This window comes from Rutilus rutilus, assembly GCF_951802725.1.
Source record: "Rutilus rutilus genome assembly, chromosome: 8".
Classification (NCBI taxonomy): domain Eukaryota; kingdom Metazoa; phylum Chordata; class Actinopteri; order Cypriniformes; family Leuciscidae; genus Rutilus; species Rutilus rutilus.
In genome coordinates, this window is record NC_140222.1 from 17,586,846 (window position 1) to 17,604,298 (window position 17,453).

Genomic DNA, 17,453 nt, shown 5'->3' on the forward strand with positions numbered 1-17,453 from the left:
CAATTGAAAAATTTAGATGTGACCTGCAGTCACTAGAAAATTTTGAGTCAGGGAGGTTAGAAATTTTTTACAGTGCAGAAAGACGCACGCCAGTATCGTGCACACAGACAGAATAAAGTTCTCTTACGAGAGTACTCTCGTACTTGCGTAATATCTTACGCTAGGGGAAAACCTCTTTTCCTCGAGATATTGAAGCCAAAAATTATCCTTAATTTTGCAATAATGTAAAACGCATTGCAGCAGCATGCAGACATGGGCGAGACAGCTCGCGCGCCCATTGGCTGCTCTGCGGCAACTGCACCAGCCTATCGAGAGAGGCCCCTCATGACGTTAGTAACCAATGAGGGCGCTTCGCGCCCAATACGTCATGTCCCGCCAAAAGAGGGTGGGGCTCGGCTATAAATATAGCCTCGAGGCGAGGGCTGGTTTGACCAGTTTTTTTATCTCTTCAGCGAAGCTCACGCATCGCTGGATCTTGAGAGGAAGCCGCGCCGTCTGAAGTAGTGATGGCCAAATGAAGCGTTTCGAAGCATTATTGCTTTCTGATACAATTGTGTCGAAAATGGTTCATTACTCGAAGCTTCATTCAGATAGAAATTGCAGCACCATCTCCTGGTGAAGTAAATGTAATGCAACAAAGCTGACAACCATAAAATGCAAGTAACGTCCCGTTTATTACGTGTTTACCGAGGTGATCAAAGCTGAAACAGTGTTTGCTGTGAAACTCATTTATGTAGGTGAATTTTACAGATACTAATGAATTTCATGTGTTCACCTTGATAATAAAAGATTAAGCAGGATGTGTCTGTGTAATTATTTCTTTAGACAAGGACAGAAGATCAAAAAGTTTGAAACCATCACAGAAATTCTAATGGTTTATATTAAAATAGTAACCATTGGCTTTTTACCATTTAAACCACTACATAATTCTTTTTTGTAGTGTGTTCGGGACATATTCCATTAGGATTTAATGCCCCCACCAATACAACCCAACACATAGAGACCCACAGAGACCACTACAATTCCCATTACAACCAATAAATTCCCATGAAAAACATTAAATCCAATAGAATTTCTGTAATGGTTTCTATAGTTTTTTTTTTTTTTTTTTACCTTCACTTTTATAAGAAATACAGCCGCCAGGTTTCAAACCTGCCAACACTGGATTGGGCTGTCAAAGCAGCCATGTGGTTCACTACAGGAGTGAAGCAGTAGGCTTGTTCGACTTCATGCAGCTCTGCGCAGACCGATCGGCGGCTGACTTAAAGCAGTGCATGCCGGTTAGAAATTTTGTCCGACTTGATACAGCGCCGACGCCGTGTATCTAGCTGTGACGTATGCCATCAAAGTACCGCGAGAGCGATTTGAGAGTAGCCGGAGAACTCAGCCAGCGCAGCTTCTCAAGAGCGGCTGCACTGGGCTGCAGGAGGGCTGATGACGACACAGCTGTTCCACGATTGGCCGGATTCACTGCATGACAACGATCACGTGTGTTTCGTTTTTATTCGAAAACCTTTAGTTCCTCTAAAGCTCTCAAATCAGTTTATTATAACAGTGAACACTCTTTTCATGTCGTTGTCATGTTATATTGTGTCATGTTTATCAAATTAAAACTGCTTAAAAAACGTAGACTCCACTTCATTGATAGTAGCTTATGTTGAACTTTATTCTTGTTCAAACAGACGCTGGATGAAGCAGTAGGCTACATAATATTGAATGAAAATGTCTCTGAAACATCTGTGCATTATTTGGCAAATATTGCATTTATTTCACTGCAGCTGTGGTAAAGTATGCAAACACCACGTGAGCGGTCACTATACGGGAACCAGAAAGTGTCCGACTTCACGTCTCCGTTTGCAGCTCCTCCCCGCCTGCACGCGGCTACTCTCGCCGATCGGTTGCATCCAGCCGCAGCCGATGTCGAACACACCTAGTGTGTTTGCTTCAGACGTCATTTTCACGTGACTAGTGACGTAATGATACAAGCTCCGAAGCAGTGGTTCATTGCAAGGACCGTTCGAGTTTGAAGCAAGCTTCGGAGCGTCGGTGTCAGACGTAACATCACTAGTCTGAAGCAAGCATCAGCGGGATTAAGGCATCATCTGAAGCTGCTGGACGACAACTCGCCGCTTTCCGGCGTACATATCCTTTTATCTGTTACTGTGTTTTGTGTATGTGTGTGTTCGCCGCCGCGACACACACTCCCCTTGCACTAAAGAGCCGGGCGTCTTTATCAAGACACCCCCCTTTTTCCTGGTAAGGATCACGCAGCTCTCGCGCTCAATGCCTATGGTGACTCTGAGGACTCGCCTGGCATCTTTCTCCGAGACTGCACCTCCGCAACCTCCCCCCACCCCGCAAAGCTCGCCGGTGCGCCCGCCTGCTTCACCTGCTTCGCTGAGTCTTTTCCTGATGGACAGTGGCCGCCGCGTGCCGCCGCTTCCATCGTGGATATAGACCAAGAAGCCGCGTGGGAGATGATATCTGCTCGAGCCGCGCAAACTGCGCCGTTCACAGTGGATGTCAGGAGCGGATGGTCACGGGGCTAGCTTTCTCTCTCCCTCTTTTCGAGCCGCGCAAACCGTGCCGTTCACAAGGGAGACCGGAAGCATATGGTCACGGGGTTAGTTTTTTCTTTACGTTATAAGAAAAGCTGCCCCGCCCTAGTTGCGCCCTATTCACGTCAATGCTTCGCTCTGCCAGTTCCCTGAAAAGGCGACTGCAGATGTGTATTTTGCAATTTGCAGTCAACGAGCGCGTTGTACTACCCGCTCGTCTGTACCAATACAAAGCATGCTGACGCTCTATTATATGGTCGTGTAAACTGAAAACTTATGTATTCTTCCCCTGTGGCTCAGCGGCAGAATCCTAGTTTTCCGCACGAGAGAACCGAGACGACAAAATTATGCCTTCAATGCTTCGCGGGACATTCTAAAACGCTTAACGTGAAAAACGCTTAACGTGGCTTACTGTACTAAGACAGTGATATTAAAAGACCAAAATCAGTACACATCATATTTATAAACCATAGTATGTATAAAAAATCAGATGAGCCCAGAATATGAACGCAACGCGTTTAATTACACGTTAAGCGTTTTCCTCCCATAGAAAACCGTTATAAGAAAAGGCTTAACGTGGCTTACTGTACTAAGACAGTGATATTAAATAACCAAAATCAGTACACGTCATATTTATAAACCATACTATGTATAAAAAATCAGATGAGCCCAGAATATGAACGCAACGCGTTTAATTACACGTTAAGCGTTTTCCTCCCATAGAAAACCGTTATAAGAAAAGGCTTAACGTGGCTTACTGTACTAAGACAGTGATATTAAATAACCAAAATCAGTACACGTCATATTTATAAACCATACTATGTATAAAAAATCAGATGAGCCCAGAATATGAACGCAACGCGTTTAATTACACGTTAAGCGTTTTCCTCCCATAGAAAACCGTTATAAGAAAAGGCTTAACGTGGCTTACTGTACTAAGACAGTGATATTAAATAACCAAAATCAGTACACGTCATATTTATAAACCATACTATGTATAAAAAATCAGATGAGCCCAGAAATTGAACGCAACGCGTTTAATTTTAATATCAATGTCTTAGTACAGTAAGCCACGTTAAGCGTTTTTCACGTTAAGCGTTTTAGAATGTCCCTGCTTCGCTCTGTCAGTTCCCTTAAAAGGCGACCATTCAGATGTGTATTTTGCAGTCAACGAGCGCGTTGTACGAACCGCTCGCCCGCACCCAAACACTGTTTCTATGGCAACACAAAGGATTCCTAGCCACTGCGGCCGGACTCCCACATTCTCGCTCGCTCAGTTCCAGTTATTGCGACTGTTCCAGTGTATTCTGCAGTAAAAAAGTCGGCAACACAGCCCGCTTGCCTGCAAGCAAACGCCGTTTTTACAATGAACCAGATAAATCCCATAAAGAGTGTATTTTCTGGTATTCCGGCCACGGCCGATGGTGTTATGAGTGTAGTAAAAATGCCCAGTGCCCATTCCTACACACAAACACGGCCCGCCACACACGGCCCGCACAAATAAAATCGACTCATGTCGATTGTGCACCCAAATTTAGTGATTGTGCCCAAGTCCCAGTGCCCGCAAACACTACAACACTACATGTCTCACGGTTTCTGTAAAAACGAAACCAACGCACATACAGTCTGCACAAACAGACGGTGTTCTCAGCGTTTTGCATGGGCCCGATGTCCCGTGCCCTTATTCGCTCACAGACATAATAAACCCTATGGGGTTTACCCCGCTCGCTCTCTCTCAGCACACCGCTGTAGGAGAACTGAGCGCGGGCAGGCTGCCTGCTGTGATCAGCGCGCCCCCGGTCTCACACGCTGCAAGCACGGCGCTCATGTTACAGCACACCGGTGCTCTCCGCCCGCCACTAGGTCGCGACCAGAGCCCGGATATCATTCTACCCCTAGCCACTCACACGAAAGCGTGGGCGAGCTTCCCGGGGTATCAGAGTGGGTGCTGAACATTATAGAAAGAGGCTATTTGCTACAGTTCGGTCGACGCCCGCAACGCCAAGCGGCGCGAATCGAAACTACGGTGAAAGAGGAAGTAGCACACCTACTTCGAGCCGAAATAGCGAAGTTACTGAGCAAAGGGGCTATAGAACCCTTATCACAGGCTCAGAGCGAAGGGGGCATGTACAGCAGATATTTTCTGGTACCCAAAAAAGACGGGGGTCTCAGACCCATTCTAGATCTAAGACGGCTAAACAAAGCACTTCTGAAACGACAGTTCAGAATGCTCACGACCAGGAAAATCCTCTCGCAAATTTGCCAAGGGGACTGGTTCATGTCGATAGATCTGAAAGACGCGTATTTCAAATACAAATAGCGTCACGTCACAGGCGTTTTTTGAGATTCGCCTTCGAGGACCAGGCATATCAGTACACAGTCCTCCCGTTTGGCCTATCCCTGGCACCTCGTGCATTCACGATGTGCATGGATGCAGCACTCGCACCCCTCAAGTTCCGAGGCATACGAGTGCTGAATTATTTGGACGATTGGCTGGTTCTAGCTCGATCACAGTCAGAGCTCATAGATCACAGGACCATATTACTCGATCACCTCGAGAATTTAGGTCTCAAAGTCAAATGGACAAAGAGTTCGCTGTCTCCCAGTCAGAAAAGATCTTTTCTGGGTACAGAACTGGACTCGCTGTCTATGACAGCACAACTGTCACCGCAACGCAGGCTGAGTATTCAGCGCATGACAGAAACTTTTCGCCACGGCACTTTAGTCCCGCTCAAAAAGTTCCAGAAAATGCTGGGTCTCATGGCTTCAGCATCTTCAGTGCTTCAGCTGGGTCTGCTTCGCATGCGCCCGCTGCAGTACTGGTTAAAACCGCGCGTTCCGCACAGAGCGTGGACCTCCGGTCTCTTGCGCCTCAAGGTCGATCAGAAATGCATCGCAGCTCTGAAACCTTGGACAGTAACCGATTGGTACCTGTCAGGTGTAAGCCTGGGGACTTCCTCGAGCGTGAAGGTGGTGTCTACGGACGCCTCAGCCTCGGGATGGGGAGCGCTGCTAGAGGGCAGACCGTTCTTCGGCCTGTGGTCGGAACGGGAGAAGCTTCTACACATAAACTGCCTGGAAATGATGGCAGTCGACAACACGCTGAGGCGCTTTTGTCCCCATATAATAGGACACCACGTCCTGGTCCGTTCGGACAACATGTCAGTGGTGTCTTATATAAATCACCAAGGAGGTATCAGATCCAGAACCCTTCACAGGCTGACGGAACGCCTCCTGGTCTGGGCTCAGCACAATCTGCGCTCGCTCAGAGCAGTGCATGTGCCCGGCCACCTGAATGTGGGACCAGACAGACTGTCCAGGAACAATCTTCCGGCAGGAGAATGGTCTTTTACACCCGCAGACAGTCAAACTGCTGTGGAGGACATTTGGCAGAGCGAAAATAGACCTATTTGCGTCTCAAGAGAACGCTCACTGTCAGGAATTTTTCTCCAAGAGCAGGGATGCGCTGGCCCGCGTCTGGCCCCGCTGCCTGCTCTATGCTTTCCCCCCTGTCACGCTTCTACCCCAGGTGTTGGAGCGAATCAGGGAAAACGGATGCCCGGTGCTACTCGTCGCCCCATTATGGACGAACCAAGCCTGGTTTCCAGTCCTGATGCAGCTGACGAGTACCGCCCCGTGGCCGATACCGGTGAGGAGGGATCTCCTCTCGCAGGCAAACGGCTCGATCTGGCATCCTCGCCCGGAGCTGTGGTCCCTACACATGTGGGCCATCAACGGGTACCCATTAACCTCCCAGCCGGAGTGTTAAAGACGATCATGCAGGCTAGAGCTCCATCTACGAGACGGCTCTATTCCTCAAAATGGTCTGTGTTCACTAGCTGGTGTACAGCGTGTGGCACTTCACCCTCACACTGTGGGGTGTTGGAGGTTCTTTCCTTTTTACAAGAGCTTCTGGATAAGGGCAGAGCCCCATCCACGCTCAAAGTTTATGTGGCGGCCATAGCAGCGTTTGCTGAACCAACGCTTGGCCAGTCATTAGGAAGGAACGATCTAGTCATTCGGTTCCTTAGAGGAGCTAAGAGGCTGAATCCTCCCAGACCTCCCTCGGTTCCCGTTTGGGACCTTTCCACGGTTCTAGAAGCCATGAAAGGTGCCCCATTCGAGCCAATACAATCAATAGACCTAAAACACTTGTCTCTCAAAACAGTGCTTCTTCTGGCTCTCGCTTCAGTGAAGCGCATAGGGGACTTGCAAGCGCTCTCAGTGAGCGCGACGTGTACGGAGTTTGGACCTAATGACTCGAGAGTCATACTCAAACCAAAGCACGGAAATGTTCCTAAAATCCCTCAATACACCGTTTAGGGCACAGGTGATCGCCCTGTCGGCCCTGCCGGTGTCTGAAGAGGAAGGAGATGCAGGCTTCCTTTGCCCGGTCAGGGCGTTAAGAGCCTATGTGTCTCGCTCATCCGTTTTCAGACAGACGGAGCAGCTCTTTGTTTTGTTCAGCGGACGTTCTAAGGGACTAGCCGCGTCAAAACAGAGTTTATCCAGATGGATAGTTGATGCTATAGCGCTAGCTTATACGTCTAAGGGCCTGCAATGCCCGTTAGGTGTCAAAGCGCACTCCACGAGAGGCATGGCCTCGTCGTGGGTTTGGTCTAGTGGGATTGCCTTGCAAGATATCTGTATGGCGGCGGGCTGGGCCTCCCCGTCTACATTTATAAGGTTTTATAACCTCGAGGTTCCTGCTTTACAGGCTAAGTTGCTCTCGGTATAAACTTTCAGTATTGCCTGCCCGATGCTATCGGCCCAGGATGCTGAAACTGCTAGAGTGTCGATCGCTGATCGTCTGTATACTTCTGTGGGCAGTGCGTAAGTCCCCCATATTTATCAGTCCAGGCCGAGTTCGCCCTGGCTGTGTGGAACACTTGATATAATCTGCTCTTATTAGAGCTCTATATTACAGGAATGACGCTATTCTAGCCCCTCTTCCCGGATTCTCTGTGAGTCCAGTGTGATTAGGCACTGTATGAGCCCAGGGCACCTGCCCTTGGGACTTTAGTGTTGTATCTCAAGCACGCACGGCGTTTTACACTGTGTTCCCCTAGCGTAAGATATTACGCAAGTACGAGAGTACTCTCGTAAGAGAACGTACTCGGTTACTAACGTAACCTCGGTTCTCTCTAGAGAGGGAACGAGTACTTGCGTATCTTGCCGTGCATGCATCACGCTCCGGTTTGCTTCGGCGATAAAAAACTGGTCAAACCAGCCCTCGAGGCTATATTTATAGCCGAGCCCCACCCTCTTTTGGCGGGACATGACGTATTGGGCGCGAAGCGCCCTCATTGGTTACTAACGTCATGAGGGGCCTCTCTCGATAGGCTGGTGCAGTTGCCGCAGAGCAGCCAATGGGCGCGCGAGCTGTCTCGCCCATGTCTGCATGCTGCTGCAATGCGTTTTACATTATTGCAAAATTAAGGATAATTTTTGGCTTCAATATCTCGAGGAAAAGAGGTTTTCCCCTAGCGTAAGATATTACGCAAGTACTCGTTCCCTCTCTAGAGAGAACCGAGGTTACGTTAGTAACCGAGTACGTTATCTTTCGCTTGAACGGAAAATAATACACACAATTATGCAAAGATTTCCGTTTTGTCAAGTAAGCTCATAAGAGCAGTCTTAAATGAGTTAAATCAAGGCTTAAATTAACGTAAAAAGCTGTGAGAGAATGAGGTGTGTGTCTCTGTCAGCAGCTGCAGGTCATACAGTGACAGCAGCCAATAATGCAGTCTGTCAGTAAAGTTAATCAAAGAACAAAGGAAACAGAGAAAATTACTCACTGCTCAATTACACAGTAATGTTGGATGGCAATACTTATTGTTTAAAATTGGGGGAAAAAATTATGTTTATCTTGACATAGTATCATTAGTATCAGTGATAGGCTACTGACCTTCATTTATAAAAAAAGATGCCATTATACAAGTATTTAAAATATATTGGCCCTCATTTATCAATCTTGCATAGAAACGGGCGTATATATTGGCGTAAGATTATGCTTACACTCCTCTCATCACCTGATTTATGAAGCTGTGCGTACCTTTGAAATCCAGGTGTACGCAATACCTGGCCTTGATAAATGCCGCGGCTGAAAACGATCGTCATTAGAATAACACGCCCCTATATATTCAAGTCTCCGCTCCCCCCACGCCCTCATTTTACGCCATGGACACACGGAAGACGGCAAATTAAAGAGAAACTTCTTTGAGAAAGAGAAAGCGAAACCAGGGAAGTGGAGGGATACAAAATTGATTTCTAGATTTTTATTATTAATGAGGCTTATTGTTATTTAGAAGAAGAATGTCGTTATTATTATTATTATTATTAATATTATTATTATTTGTATTATTATTATTTAAAAGAAGAAGAATGTCATTTTTATTATTTTGTCAGTCTGAATTATTTTTTTGATCATTGAAAGCCTTTCATTACTAAACCCAGTCCGTGCACATCTGCCGGGCCTAACCCTGGCCTAACCATCGTTTCAAAGAATAGTACAACGGCGAGCGCGTCGAGTATAAACGCCTCGTCCGTTTGGGGAGGTGCGCACGCAGTCTGCGGAGACTCGCGCTGCGGAGCCAGGCGAAAGTATAAACAAGGCTTGAAACGTCAGGTAAAGCGCACAGGCTCGCAACTTAAGGAATACATATGCCTACAAATCAAATGCTTTGGTAAAATCACACAAATTAAACATTGAAGTCCATGTTGCACAAAAATAAACACTGAAGTTTATAATTACTATGTTGTTGTTTTTTTACAGTGGGTCATAATATATCATATCTTTTAGTTTGTCAGTGCGTTTTGTGGTGTTAGGAATTGTTTTTCTGTGCATTCCCGCACTCAAAACGTGCGTACACCACCTCCTGAGCTGGCGTAGGATTTGAGCGTGCCGTATGCCAACGTCCATATTGATAAATCTCAAAGTCACCGTGGTTTTGGGTGTACGCCAGGTGTACGCTGGAAATTTGGTGTACGCACTTTTGATAAATGAGGGCCATTGTCTTTATGTTGTCTCTACATTAATTTGGAGATTAACTGTGAAATTATGACATTATAAAATATATAAACTAATATAAACCTATAAAACGTGTGCTTTTAATTGCGATTAATTAAAGAATGTGTGATTAATCGAGTTATTTTTTAATCGATTGACAGCACAATCTTTTTTTTGTATCCGTCATTCGGTGGCTCTGAACTGTCAAAATACTTGCTACCGATGCAAAAAATCCGATCCGAATCTTTTTTCTTTTTTTTGGTCAGACGAAAGTTTCGGAGGTAGTGTGTAAAATATGACTGACACAAGTGGGTCGTATTTATTTTTTAACGTGCACACATTTTGGTGCAAGAACCTTTAGTCTTATTTAAAAAAAACTTGTGAACATGAGATGGGAAATTTGTTATTGTTATTACTGATGTGTTGCATATTTTTGCTACATGGATTGCTACATGGGTAGCCCTTAACCAGTGACATGTTTCTCAAACTGACTGCGAAGCAGAAAAATCAGTTAGGTAACAATGTTAAATAGTTGATTTAAATATTTTCAATCGTTGAACATATATTTTTCCTATAGGCTAGATATTTGGTTTTGACTTGGTGTGCAAGTCAAATTTGGTGTTATTACCAAGAATTTTAAGGTACGATTGCTAGGTGATTTTGTTTTGGAACCTTCATAAAACTTAGCTGACTCAGACTTTGCTGACTCTGTTGACTTCAAACAGGTGTTGCGCTGTCTTTTTTGGTCAGATTCCAACAAATCATACATCATTTTGAAGGTTTTTTAATGGAGGGAAAACATGCATTTTTGGAAATGTGCTCATTCTGACTTGCCAGCATGGGTCACATTTAATCTCTATATTATACAATATAGCGATTAATTGTATCTATATTTGTATATATAATAAATAATTTAGAAGAATTATAAATGAAAATATTGAATAATATTTGGTACATTTAATATGTCAACAAAAATATACAGCAAAAATAACAAATAGCATATTATTCTCTACTCACCATAGACAGTAACACTAAAGGACTTCCTCAAAAGTGTTTTTCCAGTGATCTCTAGAGTATAAACTCCAGTGTCTGTGGTTCTCATGTTCTTGATGGTCAGAGATCCAGTCTGAGGATTCAGCTGCAGTCTGTCTCTGAATCTCCCAGCACTATCACTATATGAGATCTGATGACTTGTTATATTGATTGCAGCTATTTTTGCACCTTTAATTAACAACTCTAACTTATGATTTTTGTGTTCTTCAGTAAGATCAGGGTTTAGAGTGACAGAATCTCCCTCCCTCACTGGCACAGTCTTCACTTCATCTTTATCAGCACCAAACACACCTGCAGAACAAACAGACAATGTTAATCAATCATACATTAAGTTCTCATTTGGTTGGTTCATTATGGCACTTATTAAAACATTGCAGTATTTATTTTTTTATTTTATTTTTTTATTCTAAAACCTCTTATATGTTTCACCAATTTCAAGCCTGGTTTCACAGACAGGGCTTAGATTAAACCAGCATTAGGAGAAGCTGCTCACTGCAGAGCAAATGAGCTTACATGTAGCTTCTCCTCGCCAAAGCTCCAGCGATGAGGAGTGAATGTAATTTGGGCCTAATGGGTGGAGCTAGAATATCTAACCACAACTCTGACTGCTGAAGCTTATACAGCAGATGAAAGTAAACGTAAATATCCAGTCCTAATTCATGTCTCAGTCCTAATCATACATACAGTGCATGTTCACAATAACAGTTTAAATAAATAAATGATATATGATTTAATGATTTAAATTATATTTTACTTCTGATATAAATATTTAGATTAAATATGCAATTCTCATTAATGGAGTTAAACATTTAAAGCGGGGCTCAGTAGTTTCGGGATTTCTTCGCTGTATTCTCGCTTTTTGCTCGCAGGTTTCTCTATAGAGCTCCCCCCACAGCTTCGGAATAGATATTTGACAACACTATTTGTGTTTTTATTTGTATTTTACAAAGATATTTGTAAAAACTCGTTGGTGATTCTCAGACACCAGAGGCTAGTAGATCAACGACATCAAAGCAGATGGGACATTCTTTAAAACGTCTTCTTCATTCGGGTTCGAACAGCGTGAGGGAGCGCAATAATGACAGCATTTTAGCAGATTTCTTTTGGCCGTAAAGCAATTGTTTACATCGCGAGACCTGATATCACGCGAGACTTCCTGACGCGGCGGCGCGCCGGCTCAAAGTTGCAAGTGCGGATTTTCCGCTCACGGGCACCAGGGGGGTGCGAAACGACCACCATTTAACCCGAAATAAGTAATATAACCATTCCAGTGACTCCGAAGCTGTTCAGTTAAGGTAAAAAAGTTACTTAGATCACCTTTAAATTACATGAAATCATTACTGAGAAGTAAAAAAAAAAATATATATTATAATAAATAGAAATTTGTTGTGGATGCAATGCTTTTGAACACTTTTTCTGTGGCATGTTGGTGTTTTAATGTTTTAATTACAGCGAGGACTGCTTACCATGATAATAGCGGATTGCCTGAGAAAATATTTTCACGCAAATAATGCACAATAAGGCCTATCTGTTTCCATTAAAAATATAAATCAATTTAAAATACTATTTGGCCAGTGGAAATGATTGAGAATTTTTTTCTGTGAAATGAATTCTATACTATTTGTTTTATTTATTCAAAAACAATTGCAAGGACAGGCTACTAAATGATTTTTAGCAATTTAATGTGACGGAACATCCGTATTTCATATTTTCCTAATATCTTGTATCGTTAAACATGGTATCACGTGGATGAATAAGCATATGCAAATGATATGCAGATGAGGATATGCATAGTAAAACTAGGCGTTGTAAGCTCCATATATGGTTATTTCAAGGAGGAGACATGTGCACACAATCTTCTGCTGACTGGGATTTATAAAGGTAATTTTGCGCAGGTTCTGGCGTACACAACGTTTTATAAGTCTGAATATTTTTTGTCGTACGCCATTTTTGGCTTTCGGGCGCATGTACACTTTTAGTAAGGATCCTACACACAGTTTTATAAATGAGACCCCTGTTCGGGACTTCAAGTGCAGGCCAGTTTCATCTGTAATTGTAAAATAGGCTATTCATAGATGCCACCTACGTCACAACAAATAGAACGCCGCCATATTTACGACCGACTCGCCCGGTATGGCCGCCCAAACTGCCTATTTGAGAGAGAGAGAGAGAGAGAGAGAGAGAGAGAGAGAGAGAGAGAGAGAGAGAGAGAGAGAGAGAGAGAGAGAGAGACTACAGTCAGGATGTTTTCCTGACATCTGGTGCAAAGGGCTCATTTCCCCCATTTCTTCAGAGTGGGGACAAATCAGACCCTAATAACTACCGTGGCATCTCTGTCAGCAGCTGTCTGGGCAAATTATTCTGTAGCATTCTCAATAAAAGAATGCTAGATTTCATTGAGGAACACTCCATCTTAAGTAAAAGTCAGATTGGTTTCCTCCCAAAACACCGCACCACTGATCATATATATACCCTTCACACCTTAATTAATAAACATGTACACCAAACTAAAAATGGTAAAATATTCTCTTGTTTCATTGATTTCAGAAAAGCTTTTGATTCTATTTGGCATGAAGGTCTCTTTTACAGACTTCTACAGTGTGGTATAGGGGGCAAAATGATCTAGTTAAATCTATGTATTTAGAAAATATGTGTGCTGTTAGAATTGGGAACAAACAAACTGATTTCTTCACCCAGAGAAGAGGTGTTCGGCAGGGTTGCAATTTAAGTCCAACATTATTTAATATGTACATCAATGAGCTTGCTGTTGAGTTAGATCAATGTGCTGCTCCTGGCCTCTCCCTTCTAGATAGAGAAGTGAAGTCCCTGTTTTATGCTGACGATCTCGTTCTACTGTCTCCTACTAAACAAGGATTACAGCAACAGCTGGACATAGTAGAAAAATACTGTCAGAACTGGGCTCTGGCTGTAAATATGAAGAAAACTAATATCATGATCTTCCAAAAACGCCCAAGATGTCAAGAGAACAAACATCAATTCACCATTAATAATGATGTCATTGAACACAGCATGAGCTATACCTACCTTGGTATAACCATATCAGCATCAGGGAGTTTCAACATGGCAGTGAATGCACTAAAAGAAAAAGCTCGAAGAGCTATACATGCAATTAAGAGAAAATTTTATAACTTCCAAATTCCAATTAAAATCTGGCTTAAAATATTTGACAGTGTCATCCAGCCCATTGCGCTGTACGGTAGTGAAATATGGGGTCCACTCAGTCATCAGAGCTATACCCGTTGGGACAAACACCCAACAGAATCTCTTCATGCAGAATTTTGCAGATACATTTTACACGTACACAGAAACACACCAACAAATGCATGCAGAGCAGAATTAGGCAGATACCCACTGATAATTAACATCCAAAAGAGAACACTCAACTTTTTTAACCACCTGAAATCCAGCCCCCAAGACACACTTCACTCCAAAGCCCTCCGAACCCAAGAGCTGAGCCCAGAGAAGAGTCCCCTATGTCAGTTGGTACTGAGGCAAACTGACCCACGTCAGAGACAGTCTGAGCAGCCTCAGAACAACACTGCCTCCCAAACACCAATCAGAGTCAAGCAAATCATAGCACAATGCAAAGAAACCTATCTGGAACATTGGAAAGAAGAAACTAAAAGCCAAAGTAGACTAGATTGTTATTTGACCCTAAAAAGAGATTATAAATTAGCAGAATATCTCTCTACTGTCAGAGATAGAAAGCAGAGACAGATCCTAACCAGGTACAGGCTCAGTGATCACAAATTGGCAATTGAAACAGGAAGACACAACAAATCATGGCAACCAAAAGAAAACAGAACGTGTGATCACAGGTGAGGTTGAGACAGAGATGCACTTTCTCCTACAATGTGAAGCGTTCAAAGACACAAGGAACCTTTACTTTAACAAATTTAACCATATAATCCCAAACTTCAAAGACCTGAATGAAATTTCTAAATTAAACTTTCTCCTGGGAGAAGGAGACAGAACTTATCTTGCTACCCAATATGTGACCCTGGATGACAAAACCAGTCTTAAGTAGCACGGGTATATTTGTGGCAATAGCCAACAAAACATTGTATGGGTCAAAATGATAGATTTTTCTTTTATGCCAAAAATCATTAGGATATTAAGTAAAGGTCATGTTCCATGAAGAAAGTTTGTAAATTTCCCACCATAAATATCTAAAAAATATATTTTTGTGAGTGGATGCAGCACAATCGCGAATAGAAATGGACAACTTTAAAGGTGATTTTCTCAATATTTCGATTTTTCTGCACCCTCAGATTCCAGATTTTCAAATAGTTGTATCTCGGCCAAATATTGTCCTATCCTAACAAACCATACATCAGTGGAAAGATTATGTGTTCAGCTTTCAGATGATGTATAAATCTAAATTTTAATAAAATTACCCATAAGACTGGTTTTGTGGTCCAGGGTCACATATGTACAAACATGCCACAACCTGAGGGGTAGTGAGTGACCGACACACAAATATATCCAAACATTGTGTTAAGTTTCATAACTTATATATAGTAAAGTTATTACTATATAAGAACATTGCTATATGTTTTTTTTTTTTTTTTTTTCATATAACTGTTTTATTATGTTTGTATATATTACGTAAATATTTTATTTGTATATTTTGTATATGCTTTGGCAACATTGTTTCAAAAACTTTCATGCCAATAAAGCCCCTTTGAATTGAATTGAATTGAATTGAGAGAGAGAGACAGTGATACCTGGAGAAAATTTTAATTTTAGGCTCCGATCCTTATTTGTTACCCCCAGTTTTCTTTAGTCCATTATTATCTGCCCCAGGCTTGCCCCAATTGGCCTTTCATGATAGAAATACTTAAGTCATAGAGCTCCATGGCGCCAGAGAACGTCTAATGAGGGGAGATTTAAGCAATTTTGAGCGTGGCATGGTTGTTGGTGCCAGACGGGCCGGTCTGAGTATTTCACAATCTGCTCAGTTACTGGGATTTTCACGCACAACCATTTCTAGGGTTTACAAAGAATGGTGTGAAAAGGGAAAAACATCCAGTATGCGGCAGTCCTGTGGGTGAAAATGCCTTGTTGATGCTAGAGGTCAGAGGAGAATGGGCCGACTGATTCAAGCTGATAGAAGAGCAACTTTGACTGAAATAACCACTCGTTACAACCGAGGTATGCAGCAAAGCATTTGTGAAGCCACAACATGCACAACCTTGAGGCGGATGGGCTACAACAGCAGAAGACCCCACCGGGTACCACTCATCTCCACTACAAATAGGAAAAAGAGGCTACAATTTGCACGAGCTCACCAAAATTGTACAGTTGAAGACTGGAAAAATGTTGCCTGGTCTGATGAGTCTCGATTTCTGTTGAGACATTCAGATGGTAGAGTCAGAATTTGGCATAAACAGAATGAGAACATGGATCCATCATGCCTTGTTACCACTGTGCAGGCTGGTGGTGGTGGTGTAATGGTGTGGGGGATGTCTCTTGGCACACTTTAGGCCCCTTAGAGCCAATTGGGCATTGTTTAAATGCCACGGCCTACCTGAGCATTGTTTCTGACCATGTCCATCCCTTTATGACCACCATGTACCCATCCTCTGATGGCTACTTCCAGCAGGATAATGCACCATGTCACAAAGCTCGAATCATTTCAAATTGGTTTCTTGAACATGACAATGAGTTCACTGTACTAAAATGGCCCCCACAGTCACCAGATCTCAACCCAATAGAGCATCTTTGGGATGTGGTGGAACGGGAGCTTCGTGCCCTGGATGTGCATCCCACAAATCTCCATCAGCTGCAAGATGCTATCCTATCAATATGGGCCAACATTTCTAAAGAATGCTTTCAGCACCTTGTTGAATCAATGCCACGTAGAATTAAGGCAGTTCTGAAGGCGAACTGGGTCAAACACAGTATTAGTATGGTGTTCCTAATAATCCTTTAGGTGAGTGTATATTTGGCACAGGTTGCCTTTCCTGGCACAACTCAGAAGAACTGGGAGTTGCTCTCTCTCTCTCTCTCTCTCTCTCTCTCTCTCTCTCTCTCTCTCTCTCTCTCACACACACACACACACACTCTCTCTCTCCCTCTCACACACACACACACTCTCTCTCTCCCTCACTCACATTCACTCTCTCTCCTCTCACACACACACACACACACACACACACACACACACACAACTACATTAAAATTAGTGTATCCAATTCTTTTCACAATTTACAAAAAAAAAATTGTTTGATATGCATACAACATCCATTACCTGTGGAGCTGTTTCTATCTTCTATCACATCTAAGTGCACCTTAAGTGCAATTGAGATGTACATTCATGTGAAAAAGAAAGTTCCTCTTTAAATTCTATGGTTTTACAGACAGTATCAGGCCTTAATAAAAAACCATCTGCGGCCGGTTGCATAAACAAACATAGCCATAATGTTAAGACTGTGTCTTAAGTCCTAGTATGACCTACTAGCAGTTAGTCAGGGGCAGTCAGTCTAAGTTTTCGGTATCAAAGTAGGCTTATCTACGTTTTTATGTAACTGATTTAAAAAAGCTTTGAACCGTCTTAAAGAAAATAAATTGATGTCTGTAGGATTACAAATTTAACAATATGTTTTAGATCTGCTGATCCTACTCCCTTACATAACATCACATAAGAAAACTAAGAGTTGAACTGTGTGTGAATGTTTACCTAGTCTTAGTTCTCGTGACCATGTGTTGTTTATACAATTTGGGGGATACCATTATCTCAGTTGGGGGTAATTGTCTCTATTGTCTTTAGATGATTAGATTTAGTGGTCTTCCCTAAGGCTGTGTGTAAG

The 17,453-nt window shown here is 42.9% G+C and overlaps 2 protein-coding genes across 5 annotated transcripts in view; one reads left to right on the forward strand and one right to left on the reverse strand.

Annotated features, from left to right (window-relative positions):
- LOC311295887 (uncharacterized protein) overlaps nucleotides 1–17,453 on the forward strand; it is a 515,693-nt gene that overhangs the window by 311,281 nt on the left and 186,959 nt on the right. The window lies entirely within an intron of this gene.
- Nucleotides 1–17,453, reverse strand: part of LOC311295904 (uncharacterized protein) — a 90,500-nt gene that overhangs the window by 69,108 nt on the left and 3,939 nt on the right. For all 4 annotated transcript variants that reach the window (XM_084417463.1, XM_084417462.1, XM_084417460.1 and 1 more), the window contains one exon: nucleotides 10,585–10,911. In XM_084417463.1, coding sequence (XP_084273589.1) covers nucleotides 10,585–10,911 — 327 coding nt within the window. The remainder of the gene's footprint in view (nucleotides 1–10,584; nucleotides 10,912–17,453) is intronic.